The sequence below is a fragment of the Patagioenas fasciata genome, chromosome 27 (assembly GCF_037038585.1).
Source record: "Patagioenas fasciata isolate bPatFas1 chromosome 27, bPatFas1.hap1, whole genome shotgun sequence".
Classification (NCBI taxonomy): domain Eukaryota; kingdom Metazoa; phylum Chordata; class Aves; order Columbiformes; family Columbidae; genus Patagioenas; species Patagioenas fasciata.
Genome location: NC_092546.1, coordinates 5,149,442 through 5,168,998, shown reverse-complemented (window position 1 = coordinate 5,168,998; position 19,557 = coordinate 5,149,442). Strand labels below are relative to the sequence as shown.

General features: G+C 57.8%; 3 protein-coding genes across 8 annotated transcripts; all 3 read right to left on the bottom strand.

Moving 5' to 3' along the window:
• Positions 1 to 898: 898 nt before the first annotated feature.
• Positions 899 to 4,544, bottom strand: DIRAS1 (DIRAS family GTPase 1). Of its 2 annotated transcripts, none has more exons than XM_071799641.1 (2): positions 4,377 to 4,544; positions 899 to 2,636 (listed from the first exon to the last, which is right to left on the bottom strand). In XM_071799641.1, the coding sequence occupies exon 2, from the start codon at positions 2,610 to 2,612 to the stop codon at positions 2,016 to 2,018; it is 597 nt and encodes a 198-aa protein (XP_071655742.1). In that variant the 5' UTR covers positions 2,613 to 2,636; positions 4,377 to 4,544; the 3' UTR covers positions 899 to 2,015. The 2 variants fall into 2 exon arrangements, with proteins under 2 accessions (XP_071655742.1, XP_065714425.1); XM_065858353.2 differs by having other exon boundaries at positions 899 to 2,639; positions 4,377 to 4,542.
• Positions 4,545 to 5,898: 1,354 nt separating this feature from the next.
• SLC39A3 (solute carrier family 39 member 3) lies at positions 5,899 to 10,105 on the bottom strand. Of its 2 annotated transcripts, none has more exons than XM_065858575.2 (3): positions 10,014 to 10,105; positions 9,097 to 9,425; positions 5,899 to 8,801 (listed from the first exon to the last, which is right to left on the bottom strand). In XM_065858575.2, exons 2-3 carry the CDS (start codon positions 9,301 to 9,303, stop codon positions 8,067 to 8,069), a joined length of 942 nt encoding a protein of 313 aa, XP_065714647.1. In that variant the 5' UTR covers positions 9,304 to 9,425; positions 10,014 to 10,105; the 3' UTR covers positions 5,899 to 8,066. The 2 variants fall into 2 exon arrangements, with proteins under 2 accessions (XP_065714647.1, XP_065714648.1); XM_065858576.2 differs by having other exon boundaries at positions 9,965 to 10,016.
• Positions 10,106 to 10,959: 854 nt separating this feature from the next.
• SGTA (small glutamine rich tetratricopeptide repeat co-chaperone alpha) lies at positions 10,960 to 19,537 on the bottom strand. Of its 4 annotated transcripts, none has more exons than XM_065858426.2 (12): positions 19,459 to 19,537; positions 18,219 to 18,356; positions 16,998 to 17,101; positions 16,717 to 16,801; positions 16,064 to 16,163; positions 14,970 to 15,074; positions 14,667 to 14,805; positions 13,882 to 13,944; positions 13,454 to 13,491; positions 12,941 to 13,030; positions 12,577 to 12,700; positions 10,960 to 12,303 (listed from the first exon to the last, which is right to left on the bottom strand). In XM_065858426.2, the coding sequence occupies exons 2-11, from the start codon at positions 18,316 to 18,318 to the stop codon at positions 12,586 to 12,588; spliced, it is 939 nt and encodes a 312-aa protein (XP_065714498.2). In that variant the 5' UTR covers positions 18,319 to 18,356; positions 19,459 to 19,537; the 3' UTR covers positions 10,960 to 12,303; positions 12,577 to 12,585. The 4 variants fall into 4 exon arrangements, with proteins under 4 accessions (XP_065714498.2, XP_065714499.2, XP_065714500.2 ...); XM_065858427.2 differs by having other exon boundaries at positions 19,477 to 19,513; XM_065858428.2 differs by lacking the exon at positions 19,459 to 19,537 and adding an exon at positions 18,622 to 18,891.
• Positions 19,538 to 19,557: the final 20 nt, after the last annotated feature.

Genomic DNA, 19,557 nt, shown 5'->3' with positions numbered 1-19,557 from the left:
CAGCCCTGGCACCCGCTGAAGGTCCCGGCTGCCCCCAGCTCACCCGAGGGACACGGGGACAGGAGCGGTTCCCATGGCCGGTCCCAGGGAGCTGGGACATCCCTGTGGAGCTGTGATGGTCCCTATGGAGCTGTGACTGTCCCCATGGAGCTGTGACAATCCCCATGGAGCTCTGAGCATCCCCACGGACCTGTGACCATCCCAGCAGAGCCGTGAGCATCCCCACGGAGCTGCGTGTCCCCAAGGACCTATGGCCACCCCCACCGAGCCACAGCCACCCCAGCAGAGCCGTGACATCCCCACGGAGCCGTGACCCCCCCCGTAGCCGTGCCCTTGCCAAGGCCCTTGCAGGCTGCAGCAGCCCCCGCTCCCCCCGCCCACGCACACGTGCCCACGCGGCTCCCGCGCCCGCGGAGCAGCTGGTTTCCATGGCAACAGGCGTGATGACGCACGTCCCGCGCTCCCACCCCCTCCCCACGGGGACGCCAGCCCCAACCGGCAGCCAGGGGTGGGGGGCACCCACTGACAGGGACCCGCGTGTGCACACGGGACGTGCACGTGCGCGTGCACGGAATGCACGTGCACTGGCGCAGGTGCTTGTACACGCGTGTGCGTGCTTGCCCATGCACAGACGTGCATGCGCAGACATGCACATGCGTGCACAGACATGCACAGTCATGCACGCACACGTACGCATGCGCAGGCCACGCACACACATGTGCTTGCATGCACACTCATGCACACGCATGCACAGTCATGGACAAACACACACATGCATGCACAGTCACGCCCACACGTGCACACACATGCACACACGTGCACGATCGTGCACACACGTGCACCCCCATCCCTCCTTTCACGCCTTCGGGCTGAGCCGTCCCCGCCCCGGGCACGCAGGAGCGTTTCTCATCTCTTTATTGAAGGAAGACTATTTCTAGAATAAAGGCTACATCGTCATGTCACCTTGTCCCCTGGGCGCTTGGGTCGTGTTGTAAAAAGCTGGGGTGGGGTGGGGCGGGGAGCTGGGAGCAACACAGGGGCTCAACCTGCCCGGGGACACCCCCTGGGGGACACCACCCCCTTGGGGACACCACCCCCTTGGGGACAGCCCCAGGGGCCCCGGCAGCGGGTGAGCAGGGCCGAGCGAGGGGACAAACCCCGCTGTGACGAGGGGCTGGTGACAGGGCGGGGGGCCCCGCTCTGGCCGTGGGGGAACAAGCAGGGCTGCACCAGAGCTGGGGGGGGCAGGTCGGGGGTCCCCGGGGCGTGGGGCCAGGCCACCCCCCAGCAAGGACTCAGCGGGAGCGGGGGGGATGCTGGCACGGTGGCGGGAGCGGTGGTGCCCATCACCGCGGCATCGCGGCTCAGCCGGGCTGCGGGGGCTCATCCTGCGCAGGAAAGGGGCAGCGGGGGGGCCGGGGGTCTCCACCGGAGCTCACCAGGATTGTGCTGGGTCAGGACCTCCCTCGGACCCGATGCTTTGTGCTTGGGCTGGCGGCTCCGGGCTGCGGCAGCGGGATGGGGCTGGGGGCTCAGGGACAGCACGGGGGGGGCAGCTCCCACCCCGGGCCTCTGCCTGCGGGAGCAGAGTGCTATGGCGTGGGGACAGGGCCGTGGGGCTGTCCCCAAGGGTGACACTGACACCCCCACATTGCACCGTCCTTCCCACCCACGAGGACTTGACGTGGGGTCCCGCAACAGGGAGGGGACGGGGATGGGGACAGGGGCCGGCCGGTGTGGTTGTGCTGCAGAGTGTGTGTGTGGGGGGGGTGTCCCCGTCCCCCCCGGCGCTGCCGGCTGCGCGTCCCCGGTCCCGCCGTGCACCCCTCGGCTCGGCAGGATGCGCCGTCTTGGCCCCCAGAGCCCGGGCGAGCGCAGCCCGGGCACCGCGGCGTCCCCGCGCAGTCACAGTGATGGCACAGAGGGTGAGGGGACGGCCCCGCTGCGATGCCACGTCCAGTCGTGAGGGGAGGGACGGGGGGGGACCGGAGGGGGGTGGGGACCAGTCTGGGGCTCTACATGATGCTGCACTTCCCCTTGATTTTGTCTGTCCTCTTCTGCTTGCTGGAGCGCTTCCCGTCGATGGTGAGGCTGACGTTCCTCCTCTTCTCCAGGTTGAGCAGCTCCTGGAAGAGCTCCTTGACGTTGTAGTTCATCTTGGCCGAGGTCTCCATGAAGGCGCATTTCCACTCCTTGGCCATGGCCTCCCCCTCCCTGCTCTCCACCTCCCGCTGCGTCTCGTCGCACTTGTTGCCCACCAGCATGATGGGGATGCTCTCCACGCTGCCCTTGATCTGCACGATCTGCTGGTAGATGGGCTTCAGCTCCTCCAGCGACTGCTTGCTGGTGACGGAGAAGACGAGGATGAAGGCATGGCCCTTGGAGATGGAGAGCCGCTGCATGGCCGGGAACTGGTGGCTGCCGGTGGTGTCGGTGATCTGCAGGGTGCAGACGCTCTTGTCGCAGCTGATCACCTGGCGGTACGTGTCCTCGATGGTGGGGATGTAGGTGTCCCGGAAGGTCCCCTTGACGAAGCGCAGCACCAGCGAGCTCTTGCCCACGCCGCCGGCGCCGAACACCACCACCCGGTAGTCGTTGCTCTGCTCCGGCATCTTGCCCCGGAGATGCTGCTGCTGCTGCTGCGGGGGACAGGGCAGAGGGAGGCGTCACGGCAGGAGCGGGGGCTGCGGCACAGACCCCCATGCGGGGAGAACGGGGCAGCCCTCCCGGTCTGGTTCACAGCCCCAGGTCCTGAGCCAATGCGGCTGGGGGTCCTGGACCCCCCGCGTCCTTGAGACGCCCTTGCAGGGCGGCCGGGGCAGAACGGCACTCGCCGCCCACCCGGGGTGCAGCAGCGTTTGCTATTTTTACCAGTCCCCCACTGCGGCCATATGGCCGAACCGCGGCCACCGGCACAGCAGCTGCGGCCGAGGCTGCCGGGGCAGCGGGATGGGGGGGATGTGCCAGGTGCCCACAGGACCCCCAGAGCCCCTGGGCAGCTGGACCAGCCCTGTGGGGCAGCTGAGGACCCAGCAGCACCCAGAGCCCCCGACCGGCCCCTCTGGCTCTCCCATGCGTGGCTGCTGAGCACAGAGGTGCCATTTCACACACAGACCTCGGTGCCTGCCGTGCTGCTGTCACGCTGTCACCCCGCGCTGTGCCTGACACCCTCGTGCTGTCCCTCTACTCCACTCCCACCCCAGGGCGGCGCGGGAGCCGTGGGCACCGGGCAGAGCGCGGCACAGCCAGGGGCTGGTGGCCGCAGGTTTGGACACCCCCATGGCCACTGTCACACTGCCAAACCCCGGTGTCCCCTCACATGGGATGCACAGGGCTGGGCAGGGTCCCAGCTTGTGCCCCCAAACAATGCAGCCCTGGGGTGTGAAACCTCAATTCAGGGACCCACCGGCCTGGAAGGGAGGACAGCAAAGCGCCTCAGGCAGCCCCCTCATCCCCAGGTGCCTCCAGGGGATCCAGACCCTTCCCACGGCTGCTGCATCCCCAACCCCATGGCACCAGCGGGTTGGGGTCCCACAGGCAGCCCCAGTACCCCAGCTTGTCCCCAAACACCCGGGCAGGGGCTGGCACTGAGAGCAAGGTGGATAAGGGGCTGGAGCTGGGGAAGGAGCCCATCACCGTGGCCTCGGGCACCCAAGGAGCTCGTCACATCACAGGGTCCCTTGGCAGAAAAAAGCCCCTCTCGGATCCCACCAGGTCGGAGGTGTTGCTGCTGCGTGGGCAACAGGGATGGAGCAGGAGCCATGGCTGGATGGGGCCTTCCCAGCACCCGAGGGTACCCGAAGGCCCCATGGCCTGTGCCCGCCCCCCCCCAGCCCCAAACGTCCCTCTGTGCCTGCTGGTCTGGACCAGGGCCTCCCCCGGCTCCTGGGGACGGGGCCACCTCCAAGCCAGAGGCACAGCCTGGGCCTGATGCTGCTGGGGGGCTCTGCAATCCCTCCAGCATCCTCCCACTCAGCGCCCCAGCGCTGGGGGAGATGAAACAGCTGGTGTTGGGGTCTGGGGTTGGCATGGAGGGGCTGGGGCAGGGCAGGGTGGAGATGGAGGGGCAGGAGAAGGGGCAGGATGGAGATGATGGAGATGGAGATGATGGAGATGGAGGAGCAGGATGGAGACGGAGATGCAGGGGCAGGATGGAGGCAGGAGAAGAGGGAGGATGGAGGCAGCAGAACGGGGAGGATGGCGGGCAGGGACAGGACCAAGGTCCCATCGCTCCGGGCCGGGGTCCCGGCCCCGCTCTCCGGCCGAGCCCCTGCCCTTGCCGGGGACACCCCCCGCCCCCTCCGGTGGCGGCTGCCCCGGCTCCGCTCCCCCCGACCCCCCGGCGCGCCGGTCGCATTGCGGTGCCGCCGCCTCACCGTGTCCTGCCCGGGATCCGCCCTTGGCTGCGGGCTGCGCGGCGGCCTCAGCGCATGGCCCGGCCCGGGGCGGTCCCGGTGCGGCGGTCCCGGTGCGCCCGGCTCGGCTCGGTGCGGCTCGGCCCGGCGCGGTGCGGTGCAGCGGGGCCGGCTCGGCTCGGCACGGCTCGGTGCGGTGCGGTCGCCGCAGAACCGATCCCGCCCCGCTGGCGGCCCCGCCCGCCGCGCCCGCCCCGCCCGGGGCCGCCGGACCCCCGGGCTCAGCCCCGAGCGGCTCCGGGACCCGGCGGCGGCAGCGGCGGAAAGGGACGGGACACACGGACAGAGACGGGGACACACAGTGATGGGGACGCACCGATAGTGACACACGGACAGTGACGGGGACCACGGACAGGGCTGGGGACACACGGACAGCGATGGGGATGCATGGACAGGGATGGGGACACACGGACAGGGACTGCACATGGACACGGGCACAGGTGGGAACGCAGACAGACATGAAGAGGGACACAGATGTACAAATGGGGATGCTCAACCCAGGGACACATGGATGGGGACAGACACCCACAGACAGTGACGGGGGACAGAGGGACACACAGGACAGAGGGACACAGTGTCACAAACCCCCCGGGCAGTTGGGGGTGGCCCTGGCAGTGGGGTCTGGCTTTGGGGACAGAGCTGCCTGCACTGTCACCGGGTCACGCCAGTGCAGGACCCTGTGCACGGTGCTGCTGCAGGGGTCCCTGTCCTCACCTGCAGCGTCCCTTCTGTGGGTGCTGTGACAGAGGGGGGTCAGGAACCCCAAAACCCCGAGGGGCAGTGCCGCAGCACCTGTGACACAGCCCCCCTGTGAGGGGACACACTGGGGCTCCTTGGGTGACACCTGGGGGGCAGCCACAGGACTCCCAGCCAACCTCCCCAGCTGAGCCCTGGGGAACCTGGGGTCTCCATCACCAGGAATCAGGGGGCTGGGGGCACCCTGAGAGTGGTGGGTCCCGGCCAGGTTGGGGACAGTGACTGGGGGCTGCGTGACTCGCGCTCACTCCTGAGCGGCAGCAATTAAAATCCGCAGTCGCTATTAATAGCTGCTGGCAGAGGAGGGGGGGCCACGGCGGCCCCCCCGCAGCCCATTGAGAAGGACCCAGCAGGAATGGGGGGGCCACGGCCACCTCTCCCCATGGGGACACCAGCCTTCCCTTGGGGACAGGGCCCGGGCTGGCAGCCGCAGCCCCTCCCGCCGCGCAGCCCCCCCGGGGGAGCCCCTGGCCCCCCCAGCGCTCAGATACTACTCGTGCGAGGGGATGAATGAGCTTCCTTCATCATTTTGGCTGCGGCTCCTCCTCCGGTTCATTCAGTCCCCAGCTCCCCGCCGGCCTGACGCAACGGGGACGCTGCCGGCTGAGTCACAGCCACGCCGAGTGGGGACAAGGGGGGGCTGGAGGGCCAGAAGCGCCCCCATGGGATTTGTCCCCCCCAGGGGCTTGGCCCAGCTTAGGGACACAGTGACGGGGACTCCAAAGAATGGAGGGACACGGAGGTTTATTGGGAGCAGGGGGGTGGATCATCCTCCTCCACCCCTAAGCCAATCCTGCAGTGCTGGGCTCCACCACCCTCCAGTGAATAAACCCCCCCAGGAGGAGGGAGCACCCTCAGGAAGGGGGGAAGAGCTCAGCCTTCCCTAATCCCCACTGTCAGTAGAAGAAGAAAAGGGGTGAGATGGGGGTCCAGCCCCTTTCTCCCCACAGGGGATCCCCAACCCCTCCTCACTGCAGCAGATCCCGCTGATTTTTTGGGTGCTGGTTAGGAAATCTCCTCCCATCACCAGTTTGTCTTGGCTTTGGTGCATCAGCCGCAGGATCGCAGGGAGGAGGAGGAAGAGGAGACGGGGGACACACGGCACCCTTGGGGTCCCAGCTGGGAGACACCCCTGTTCGCCCAGAAATGGGGAGAAAAAATACATCCTACAAAAAAAAGCGTTAGTGGCAGAAATAGAGGCTGGGGTGACAACTCAGGGGACGCTCAGCACTGTGTCCCCCCCCAGTGTCACACTGCACCTGTCCCCCCAGCACAGAGAAAACCGCGACAGCAGCGACGCTGCCGGGCACGAGCTGCCTGCGGGAAGCGAAAAAACACACTGAGCTTTACCACGTCGAGGCAAATTACATTCTCATCAGGCCCTGCTAATTTGTGTCATCTGAGGCCTAAAATAACCCTCCCTCCCCCCTCTTCCACTCCAGGTTTTTCCAAGCAAGATTAATTGACTTTGGTACATTGCAGCAATTAAAATACAGAGCACCAGGAACTGTCAGATGATCCTCATCAGCCTCCATATGTTGCAGCGGAGCCAACCGCTGCCTCCAAGATGCTGCTTCACAGTCTCATCCACCCCCTCGCGCCTTGGATCAGGATGACGGGGCTGAGCCGGCGCCACGGTTCCATCCGCGCTCCCCAACGCTGCGCTGGGCCTGCGGAAGATGCTGCAGAAGCGAAGGCTCCATCTAATTAAAACGCATCCCCAGCGAGGAGCGGGAGCCGCTCTCGTGTCGCAGCCGTGGGTTCCCGGCTCCGGTCTCTGATCCTGGCTCGTCACCGGCGAGGACAAAGCCGAGGGATGACGGAGGGGATCGGCAGCACGCTGAGCTTCCCCGGGGAACGCGCTCCGGAGCCACGGAGAGATGGCGAGCGGCTCTAATCAGCCCTTCCACCAGCTCATAAAGCCCCAGGGAAGCGCTCGCTCTGCTTTGAAAACACCGACAAAGGGCCCTGCGGAGCCTCAGTCGCGCAACGCGGCCACGTGAGCCCCCAAAACGCGTTTGCTGGAGCCAGCTAAACCCATTTCACTGCAAACCGTCCAAACACAAGCATTTGGCCTAAAAATATTAATCCTGGGAATTGCTGCTGCCTTTTTCTTACAACTTCACAGATCCCAGGCTCTGCTGTGGAGGGGCTGTGAGGATTTTCAAGCGATACATTAACTGATCTATTAGCGCGAGGTTTTCTTCAGGGGATGCTCAACATATGGATGAGATGAGAGAAGGAAGCGGGGAGTAACCCAGCCTTGTTTCTTCTGTTAATCACTGAGAGCCAAGAGCTCCCAGAGCTGGTTAAACTGGGAGCTCTGGGGGGAGCTGGGGCGCACCTCGTGCCCTGGGGGGGGGAGGTTATTTTTGGCAGCTCTTACAGGCAGGTTTTGCTCAAAACTAAGCTCACGAAAGCAGCTTAGTGCAGCTGTGCAATCCCTGATTGCACCTGCTTTTGATTTTATTTCTCTTATTGCTTCTCACCTGCTCAGAGCACGAGGGGGAAGGACGGGGAGTCTCGGCAGGGGGTGCAAGAGGGGGGCAGCTCCATGGGTCACCAGGAAGCCACTGTGTGAGGAGCTCTGGCAAGAGCCTGAGAAGCGGGTTCTTAACGTTTGTGTCCACTAATCTCTGCACAAGCTGCTGCGCCCACAGAGCCAGCGGGCAGGGCACCACCTCACAACACCCACACCGGGACACTCCTCACTTTTATCTCCCCCTGAGCGCACAGCAGGAAATTCTCCTTCTTCAGGTCGATATTGAAATAGCACCCAGGCTGTGATGTTCCACTCGGCTGTTGAGCTTCAGCGTCCCCCTGGGCGGGAGGGGGGCTCAGCTCGGCGCGTTTGCAGGGGAAGGAGCTGAGTTTTGCTTCCCGTCGCTCCCCTGCTCACCACTTGAGGACGACCAGCCCGGCCAGAGCCGCGTAGCCCAGCACCAGGCACAGAACCTTCAACAGGCGGTCGTTCTTGTCTTCCAGCTCCTTCGCTAGGATCTCAAAGAAGGTGATGAACAGGAAAGTGCCCGCTGCGATGCCTTGCAGGAGTAGGGATGTAATGCTGCTGGCTGCGTTTTGGGCGCTCTCGATCCCCAACCCGATGGAAATGCCCAGGGGGATCATCAGGCTCACGGTCACTGCCATCTTCACCGCGTCCTTCAGCGGCAATGAGCTCCTGGCCATGCTGACACCCAACGCCACGGCCACCAGCGTCTCGTGAATGGCAACCCCCAGGAACAAGCTGATGACTTTGTCGCCCTCCTCCTGCAAGCCCAGGGCCAGGCCCTCGAAGATGGAGTGTGTGCACAAGGCAAAGACCAGCCCGACGAGCCGCAGGGGGCTGGAGCGGGACAGCTGCTGGATGTTCAGGCCGTGGCTGTGGTGAGCGTGGTCACCGTACAACGGGCGTCCTCGGGAAGAGGCGATGAAGGGACTCTCATATTCAGAGTCGCTCCCGACGTCTGAACCGGCGTTGAAGGTCTCCAGGTCAATGAAAGAGGGTTTTTCCTTCTGGAAGGTCAAGACAAGCTGCTCCACAAAGACCGTCACGAAGAAGCCGACCATCATGATGGTCTCGGCCACCGGGTAGTCCATGGTCACGTTCCCCTGCCTGAGAACTTCATCAAGCTGGAAAGAAGCAAAAAACCCACAGTGAATCAATCACCTCTAAAGGGCAATACTCCTGTTGTGGCCACGCAACTCCAAACAGACACTCAACTGATCTGTGATGCTTTAACACCCTCGCTTCTGAGGAGGCTTCATGGGCCACTTGAGCAAGACACAGACCCTTCCCCTTCATTTCCGCACACAGAGCTCTGGGGGCTTGGGCCACTGCAGGGCAGAAGGGAGGCTGCTCCCCTACACACAGGGGTCTGTAATATATGTCTGCACAAATTCATTAGAATTGCTCATCAGGAGTTACCTTTTCCCTCACAGCAGGCAGCAAGGCGTTGAAGCAGGTGGCCAGGAAGACCCCTCCTCCAAAAGAATTGCAGAGGGCCAGGACCTTCCTGGAGCGATGAGCTTTCTCGTAATCAGCATCAATTATCTTGACGGGGAGGAGGGACCCGGCCAGCATGAGGACGCAGATGCCCAGCAGACACAGCACCTTGGCCACCACAATCTTCATCGCGCTTCCCGGTGAACGTTCCCGCGATGGCGGCTGCTGGGGGCCCTGTGGCCGCTGTCAGAGTGGGGATGCGGGTTGGGACAGCACAGGGCTGGAGGAAAAGCTGCTCCTGGGCTCCGAACCTGGGGATGGGAGCAAAACAGAAGGTTTTTCTATATAAGCACCAAGTGTGTAGAACAGCACCTTATACCCCAAACCACATGCCAGGAATTGCCTTAATTCCCCAAAGTAAAGAGTGGAAATCACAGAGGTACCACAGGCAGCGCCTCAACACGAGAGAAACCAGCAAAGAAAAGATTCACTACAGCAAATGGCAACTTAAAACTGTGTAAGAGTCACAGAACCGGCATGGACTCAGTTTTCAGAGGTTTCGTTTGAAACACCCACACCTGGACAGACACAAACTGCTCGATCCCACAATAGGATCCACCCGGGTCCAGCCAAGGGGGCGCTGGGGGCAAGGGGGCTCCTCCCAGGCCACCAAAACAGGCGTCAACCCGCAGAGGGGCCCAGGGATGGGGGACACACGGACTCCACGGGCAGCCTGAGCCCCCCACCCGTCACCCCGCTCCCCAGACCGCCCCGGTTACCTCAGCAACAGCCCCCCAGCCGCGCTGTGACCCCCGTAACGCCTCCCAGCGCCCCCCAGCCCCGCCGTTACCTCAGGAAACCGCCCCGGCCCCCCCGTCACCAACCGCCACCCCGGTTACCCCGGCAACCGCCCCCTCCTCTCGCCCGCGGCCCGGCCGGGCAGCCCCCGCCACAGCGCCCGCCCACGACGCCCTCCCATTGGCCGCGGTGGGACAGCCGGCTGCTCATTGGCCGCCAGGGCCGCCCGTCAGCCCGGTGCGGGGCGCCGGCGAAGAGCGACCGCAGGAAACGCGCAGCGTGGCTGCGGGTTCCGGGGTGGGCAAGGAAAAGCCCCTGCTCCTGCGCGTTTTGTAGTTACAGAAACACGTAAATCTGGTTAAAATGAGCACAAACTGCTCCGTGCAGAGCAGAAACGAACCTAAAAAAAAAACCCTAAACCGAAACAGTTTGTTTTTGCCACAGAATCACCCAAACCCAGGTGATCCGTCCTTCTCCATCAAGGACCAGCCGCAGCCTTCCAGGAGCATCTCCCATCAGAGGGATGTATCTTGAACTCGGTGATATCAATAAAAACCAAAACTAAACAAACCCAAAAAACCACCACAAACTAAAAAAACCCACCCCCAAACAAAAAAACAGAACTCCAAAACTACGCCATCAATCATCATGAAAAGACACGAGGAAACAGAGCTACAGCTACAACAGGGCAAGGAGGGCAAAGAGAAAGGGGAACAGCCCTGAAATTGTCTGAAAAAAGAGGAAAAATCCCCACGGTTTCCTTATTTTCAATAATTATTGAGCGTTTTCTCTCCACGCTGTTCCATGGCCCCAAAACTTTTCCCTTTGTCAGGTCACACAGAACAGATGGAAGGAATTTAAAGGAGCAGGGGAGGCAGCCAGGGAAAGGAACGGCTCCTGTTCTGCACTGCAGAGATACCCAGGAGGAGTATTTTAGCAGGAAAAGGCCAAAAACCTGGAAAAACTGGATAAAACCCATCTGTAGGTCGTGCCCGGCAGCAACTGGAGCCCCAACCTGAACATGCTCAGTCACCTGGGCGAGAGGGATAACAAAGAAAGTGTCCAAATAGTTTATTCTTCACAAGTTACATTAACCACATATTACTTTATGGAGCATTTACAAATCATGTTTTTGGATATTAATCAAAGATACCTGCTCGCTCGCACCACCGGGGCTCCCGAAAGGGCGTTATCCACCTCCCGCCTCCTGTGAACATCGCCGTCCCCCCCATGATCGAGTAACTACTTTAAAAACAGTTCTGAGATTGATAGAAAAGTCTCTGGCCTCAACTGGTGGCTTCTGGGGGAATGTGCCAGAGTTTCCTGTTCACCCAAGGAAGGTCATGGGTGACCAGAGGGGCTCCGGGTCACTGGATTTGGCTGCAGGAGCTTTTCCCTCATCCCACACAATTTACACCGAGGTGTAACTGCTCCTCACCATTCATCCCCACACGCTGAACCAGCAGCCGCTTGATTTCTCACTATCCAAGCAGCATTTTTATTCCTTCTGCTCTCTACTCCCATGCCCTCTATCCCTACCCTTAGCACAGTCAACCAGGTTGATTACTCACATGCATAAAAGATCAAAAAAAGCAGAAAAAAAACCCCCTTTTAAACACCAAAAACATCATATCTTCCTTAATGACCACCTGACTAGTTAACAGATTGGATCATTCCGACAACATAGCCATAATTACTAAACACTAGACAAGTTTTGTCAGGAACCAAGAAGGGGGAACAGTCGCACATGGCAGGTTCTGCCCGGCCAGTCCTGATCCCCCAACACATTTACCCCGACCTTTGCGAGGCGATAACCGAATTCTGGGTACTAACAACGCCGGCAGTGCTGCTACAGACCTGAATGAGAACCTAAAAATCAACAGAAACCCTGTTCCCGGAGGCGAGAAGATCCCGTGATCTCCAGAGTGTTCACACGCTACCGGCTCGGAGCGGGCAGGATGGGGCTCGGTAGGACCTGAACACTTCTCAGAAGTGGTGCATGGGCAGGAAATTAAAGACGTCCAGTAGTGAAGAGCGCGTCGTTCTCCAAAAAACAGCTTAAAAAATTCCCATGTAGCAAATAACATAGAAATGTAACAGCGTAGTTGATTTTCTGAGTCTCTTTAGAAAGGCTGTTGATGCTGGTTCGTGTTCAGCTCAGATCTTCCAGAAGGAAAATAAAAGACTAATGGAAAGGCTGAGAGTGAGGAGCGGGGATGAAGACTGGAGGGAAACAAAAAGTGTGAATCTGTCTTTAACATGCAGGTCATAGAAAGTATTTTGTTTTTCCATTATTTTTCTCCCCCTCTTGGACACTTCCAACTCAAGAAATGGCAACACGCACATGGCTTCCAGTTTTTAAAGCAAAGAACATAGTTCCCAGGGACTGCACTGCAGAGACAGGAAGACAAGACATTGGCACATTCAATTTTTGTGACAATAAAGCGTCCCTTTTGAACACTACATAATGAAACTCGTCTGTCAGTCACATAATGTGCGAGGGAAGTTCTTATTCACCGCATCCAAGGCTCAGCACCAGCAGTACCAGCGCAGAGAACCCCATCCAAACCGCTAAATGAAGGCGGAATACAGATATCGCAGCCAAACACACCAATTCCCTCTCAGTTGGCCCCAAACCAGCGGCGCTCGCAGCTACAGCCTCACCTGGAGTGCTCATTCCTGCTGATCTTCGTTACTGGCGCTTGGAGTTCGACTCCTGATCTGGCTTCGTAGCTGCTCTATTAGCTCAGGATTCTGCTGCTGCATCTGCTGAGCAAACTGCTGGCCCCTGGGGAGAAGGAGCAACGGCCCCATCAGCGTGCACACAGCAACAGGGGCTGCTGCGAGGAAATTCCCTCCAGCAGCTGTCAGAACTCCCCTCTAACAAGCAGTTCACCCCATGGAAAGAGGCAGCACTTCACCCAACATCTCAGCCTTCCTCAGCTGTTAAATTAAGGTTCCACTTGTGGAAAAACCCCAAATGCATTTACTGCCCAAGGCAATAAGAAACCCCCAGCTCCCGACTCACGCCTGTATGAGGCTGGCAAGATCATTCGTGGAGGGGCTGGTGCCGGCGGCTCCCATGGTGTTGTGGCCACCAGAAATCATCCCAGACATGCTGTGGAAATAAGAGTCATTGCTCAGAATGGGAAAGATAAAAAAAGAGGTTTTATATTATCTAAGCATCTCACAAACACTGCGAGTTGATCCTCATGACCCTGTAGCACGAAGAGTGGAAATATTCTCATTCTAATGCAGATGGAGCCGACTCCAGCTCACAGAAACACTGTGCAGCAGAACCCAGCTGACCCCAAGCTTCCCAAACCCAATTCCAGTGCCCAGACCCATCCTGCCTCCCTTTTGCACACATTTTTACCAGGATCCCGCTTCAGCACAGCCCAGAGTACCCAAAACACACACCGGTCTGGGCAACCGGCTTGGTTTAACAGCTGCTCCCCCTCCCAGCAGTTCAGCCCTACTGGAAATACTGAACACATGCAGAGCCCCAAAGCAGCGACTCAAGGAGGAAATCCAGACTTACAGCTGTTGTACTTGTGGGTTGTTCATTAGGTTCGATGCCTATTTAGAGAGGGGAGAGAAAAAATAACACCCTATTTAGTCAGAAATGACTGGGTAGATGCGCAGATGCTGTGCCATTCAACTGCGAACAAAGCCAAGGCAGAAATACTTGGAAACAGCTCAATAGGACAAAAATAGTTGGGAGAAGCACAGGACGAGGCTGGCAGTGCCGAACAGGCCCCCCCGTTCCGCAGGAGAAGCCTGGGAAGAAGTCTCTGGGTTTTTACTTGACCTTAATGAGACACAAGCACAGTCTCCTCACAGCAACCAAGTAGTTAAATGAAAACAAATCTGCTAAACAGACACAGGAGCTCCCCACACCGCGTACCAACACATTTTCCCCCAAAACAGACCGGACACGGCCTGGTCATGGTCTGTGTCCACATTTACCATACTCATGAAGCCGGGGTTGTTCAGCAAACCCGCTAAATCGAATCCTCCTGGGCCTCCGGTCTGTGAGAAGAAAGAAACCACAGGCAGATGGTGACGTCCCCTCACTTTCCTACGCATGTCACAATGAACATTTCTTCAATACTTTACTCCCAGCACGATCAGAATATGACCCCTTACACCAGAACAGGGGGAAGGGGCTCTGTCTGTATGTCCGTACCCTTTCTGTAAATCAGAGTCACAGAGTCTCGGGGGATCTGGTTCACTAAGGAGTCAGAGAGCACTGTGACCCATCACAACCATCAAATTAACGCACCCCCTCAGTCACCTCGGCACTGACAAACTCCTCATAAAACTAAAAACCCTTTCAGAACGATAAACTAACATGTTCCTGCACAGAAAGCTTCAGGTTTCTTAAGAATAAAAAGTCTTTCTAACAAAAAAAAGCCATTTCAAATGCCCCTTGGTATTGCTAATGGGTCACTAGAAAAAAAAAGCTGGATTTTAGGTGTAGTGACTTTAATTAAGAAACTCGCTTAAGGCAAAACTGGCATTTTGAAACGCTCCCTTCTCATCAGTCTCATTTTCCAGCTCTTTCAAACAAGCCCAAGGTGACTGTGCTCGAGCAGTGAAGTTCCCCTCCCTGGATTTTAGTGGAAACGCTCCTGGCAGGACTCATTAACCATCTCTGCAAACGAGATTTCTGTTCTAAGCACCTGTTAGAACATGAAGAAGCCTCTTTCTCATCACACCCGCATTTAACAAGCATTAGTTTCACAACTTACTGGACTAGGGGTCTCCTTCATTTTCTGTTCGGCTATTTTCAGGTTGGATTTGTACGTGTCGTTGTCTGGATCCAGCTCCAGGGCTTTTTTGTAATAAACAACAGCTTCTGTGTGTTTATTTAAACTGGAGAGGGCCAAGCTAGTAAAGTGGAAATAAAAGTCCCAGAGTTAGATAAGCACTCAGTGTCCCTCCTGCCTGGGTATTTCTGCGTGGCGCCCCAGGGCAGAACCCCACTGGTGGTATCGCTGCCACCAGGCATTTGGAGATTAAATATCTGGCACAAAACGACTGCTCTGACTTACCCCATCCTGCCATAAGCTTTGCTGTAGTTTGGGTCAATGCCTATGGCTCTTTCACAGTCTCTCACCGCTCCGGCGTAATTTCCTAGTTTACTGTAGGCAGCAGCTCTGGAGGGAACGAAGATTCACAGGAAACACTTAACAGCTTGAATATGCTGATCAAGGTCACCCCGCTCCCCGTCTCCTGCTGTACAAGCATGAACGTGACATTCAGGTGGCCAAACGCTCCGCTCCACGTGCTGCACCTACTGCAAACACTCCTGCTCACACACCTTCCACGAGGAGCTCAAGCTCTGCAGGCGCATGAGCATCCCGCCTGCTCAAACCATCTCCCACTGCTTTACACCTTGATCTCTTAGGCACGATGACCTTTTCATCCATTTCTCCACATGAGAGGGAAAACTGGTTGGAAGCCATAATGTGGCTCATTCAAGCCTCAATCGCACAACTCTTCTTAACTTCAGGGCACCTGCCCAAAAGCTCCTGGACTCACCTTCATGCGGCCAAAGCTAAACCTGGTTAATCCACCCACTGGAGCTCCTCACCCCAAGAAACCCCTCAGCACCCCAGTAGCAGGTGCACAGAGATGTTCTTTGTGTAGCCAGCTGTGCGCAGCTACTCAGGATAAGCAGGTAACCAAACCAATTCTCCATTCAAAGTCTCTTTTGTTCGACAATTGCCTTCCCACAAACTTTCAAAACACTTTGAAAAAAGAAATTCACTCGTAATTCTCAGTACCGACCCTTCAACTTGTCTTTTTGCTCCTTTGTTTTTATTATCAATGCAGCCTCTCAAACCTGGGCTCTCCGTCCCACTTGGAGTGAACTGCATGAACGCAGACAGCGTTTCTTGGCATCTTTCTGTCTCCTCAAGTGCCCAATGGAGGTTGTTTCCACACCCACATCCTATCTAGAGACGCCAGGGCACGGCGCTGGCAGGAGGTGCAGGAAAGCGTGCCACCATGAGCTTAAAAAGCCACATAAAGGACAAGCAGCAGAACACAGAGAACTGTAAAAAAGGGATTTTGACCATACAAGAGTCTTGGATTTAAGCAGTAGAACAGAAACACAGGTGTAAAAGAGAGAGATAACTGGTACCTGTTGCAAAAATACACGGCGTTGGATGGATTTAATTCAATTGCTTTTCCATAGAAAGACACAGCAGCTTCAAAGTTTTCTGCTTTCATTTGTTCATTTCCTAAAAAGACAGCAGAAAGGCTCATTAACAAGTGAAGAACGGAGACGAAGGCAGCAGGATCTCTGCTGTCCTTAAGAAAATAGAACAAGCAGCAGCTTACAAGTGTTGCTGGTCAATCAAACCCTCGGCAGCGAGGGAGGGGACGTCACCTGGGCAATTCCAGGCTGTCCCACCCCGCGAGCCCCTCAGAGACGGGACACGGCTCTACCAGAGCTCCCCGTCGTGCTCCAGCGCCGATCGCGCTCTCTGGCGCGGCACAGAAAAGGCAGCACACGGAGGAGAGCTCAGCGGGAAGGACGGGCTGCTCTCCCCAGCACGGGTTGTTTGGGATGCGAAACGCTGACCCAGCTTCTGCCTGGGCCCTGTGGCAGCTAAATTATTGCAACCTATGCATGCTCCCACAGCACAAGCTGAGAAACACGCAGAAATGGAAGGACTGATCCCATTTGCTTTTTTCTCTCCATTCCAAGCATCCCCCAGGTGCTCAGTAAATTAAGTTTCCCTCCTCATTATCATCTCAGCCTCATTATACACCAGCTCCAGAGGAGGTTACCTTCAGTCTTGAGTCTTTCAGCTTCAGCTATGTCATCTTCCGAGGGGGTGACGGGCTCTGAATTTGTTCTGAAGTGTTCAGGCTCCTTACAAGGAAAGGGAGAATGCTGCGAGAAGGGCTCCCAGCACAATGTACCAAACCTCCCCCTTCCCAGCGCCAGCTCCTCAAGCCCAAAACATGTCACTCCCACACACCTCCAAGCGGGCAGCATCACCACCAGAATCACACAGAGCTCGTTGCTTAAATGGAAATTCAGCACATATTCCAGGGTGCTCGCTCACCTTTCCTACAGCAGCTTCAAATATTTCAGGAAGAGTCTGGGACACAGCAAGGCCTTGGTCTTCCATCGAGACCCCAAACGCTGTCTCCAGGCACTGGATGGCCACTGGGCAAGAAGAGGCAGGCAATTAGCTTCCCTCATTCCATCTAATTACTTGGCCTCCTCACATAATACCTGAATTTCTTACTGTTGAACATACCGGGGAAAAAATCCCCAACCCTAAACCACACATTTCCACACACCGGGCTTGATGTGTGGGCCACATCCTCAAATTAGCCAAAACCTCAGAGTTGGGCAAAGCTTAACTCTGGAGGTCAGGCTCCTGGATTGAATCCCACTCTCTCAAGTGACTCCAGAGCAGGTGCTGGAGCAGAAGTGAACCAGACTTGGGTTTTGCCAACCTTCCCACAGCTGCAGGCAGCACAGAGCAAGGAGACACCTGGATTTTTCACTTGCCAGAAGGTGGCCACACAGAGCTGCACAGACACCAACCACCTCCTTCCTCACCTGGCACCTGGTTGGGAAGCTGCTCCCCGTGCAGGGACCCCCAGTAACACAACAGAGCTCAGTGTTGCAGAGCTCTCATGCCATATTTTACAGTCCAAAATAATAAACAACACCCCCTGCCTCCAGCTCACTCTCAAACGCACCCACCACTCCGAGATGCTCCTCTGCTCTTTCAGCAGAACAAACATACAGGCCAAAGACTAAAGCTTAAGCTCCTTAAGCAGATCTTTTGAGATCAACGTGCTCTCATTACCAGTGAAGACCTCTGAAAAACATCTGTGTAAATACTTCAGAGTGTGCAGCAGAAAAGCATTTTAATAGCAGAACAGGAAAAGTACTCCACAAGTAAAAAACACTTCCACAAAACAACCAAGTTATTTTATACTACACCACCTCCTGGCTCCACCTTATTTAAGGCAGAACTTGCAAGTCACAAACCCAGGGTCAGGGAGGTTTTTGATCCCAAGTATATCCCGTCCTCAAGCTAATCTGCTTTTAAAAGAGATAACAAGAAGTCAGCTAAGCAATCGCATCCCTAGCACCCCAGATACTTCCTCAAGGTGACAAACTAATTTCAAATCTTGAGCGAGCTTTGATGTAGGGAACACCCCAGCCAAGAAAGGTTGAGGAGAGTTCCTGAGCACATAAATTCTTTCCAGTGTTGGCCTAATGGACACAGATACATGAACGGGGAAGCACACACACAACCACCAACCTTCCAAACTCTCCTGAGCATCTGGAGACAGCCCCCCATTCTGGAGTTGGTCATGGAGGAACTGGATGATGGAGTAGGCGAGGCGCTTCTGGTCGGCCATTCCCGGAGGTTGCCAGCAGGTTTTCTTATTTCTTGTAACTTTAAAAAACAACAAAAAAAAGAAGTTATATGACTTGATAGACAAGAAGTCAAAGAACTTTTCTGCTGCTCTCCCCAGTCTGAAACAGGAGGAAAAGGGAGTTTTTCATGGCTGTAACCATGACCCCTGCATGTAAAACCCCCAGGTCTCAATTCACCCCCTTCAGTGGGAGCTGCACAGCCCAGTCCTGCCCCAGGAGGTTCCTGCTGAAGGAAATATAAAGGTGTTGCAGATACTTTAGCTACTAAAACACCTCTGACTGACCAGAACTAGACAAACTGAGCAGTTCACCACTAGAAACCCCACAGTCTTCTTCTTCCAGGACGTAACTTGATTCTGAAACAAAACGAAGGGCTGGAGCAACGTGTCATTGTTCATAGAGCTGGGGGTGGGGGCTGCCAGTCTGTCACCTCCCTGCCAGGACGCTGATGGTGAAGGAGTGAGGACCCAAAGCAAAGTGACCCCATAAGCACTCCCAGGCTGGGAATTCCCAGAGATCCCACCACAGGTGCCGGCAGACACAGCTCCTCACGCGGCATCGCTGCCAAACTGAAGCACTCTGTCTTTCCAATACACTTAACTGGGTTTGTAGCACAGAAAACCGTTCAGGGTCATTTAATAGAGAAAACTGTTCGAACATAACCACTGTGAAAAGGAGCCCAAGGGAGCCAGGCTGGCCCCAACCCACCGAGAGGGACCAGAGACAGCCCAGTCCCAGGCGGGCAGTGTGGGGTACGCCTGTGTCGGGCCCCCAGACCCCGGGGCTGGCGGCGGGGTCGCCCCACTCCTCACCCCCAAGCCGGGCCGCAGCCCCTCCCGGGGAAGGAGGCCCTAGGGGCGCAGTGGGCCCGGTGCCCCCGCCCCGCTCCCGGCCGGGCAGCCCCGCTCGCCCCGCGCTGCGTGAGGAGCGGGGGCAGCGCGTCCCTCCCGCGGCCTGCGCAAGGGCCGCCCCGCCACAGCCCCGAGCCCGCCTGGCTGAGGGGAGCGCCAGGCCCCGCCGCAACCCCCGGCCCACCCGCTGCCCCAGCGGGCCCAGAGGCGGGCGGGGAGCGCGGCCCAGCCCGGTCCAACCCCCCGGTCCCGCCGCCCCGCCCCGCTCACCGGGCGCCCGACACTCGCCTCAGCCGGGGCGGGCTCCGCACTGCGCTTGCGCCGCACGCCGCGCCCCGCCCACCGCGCCTGCGTACAAATCGCGCGCGC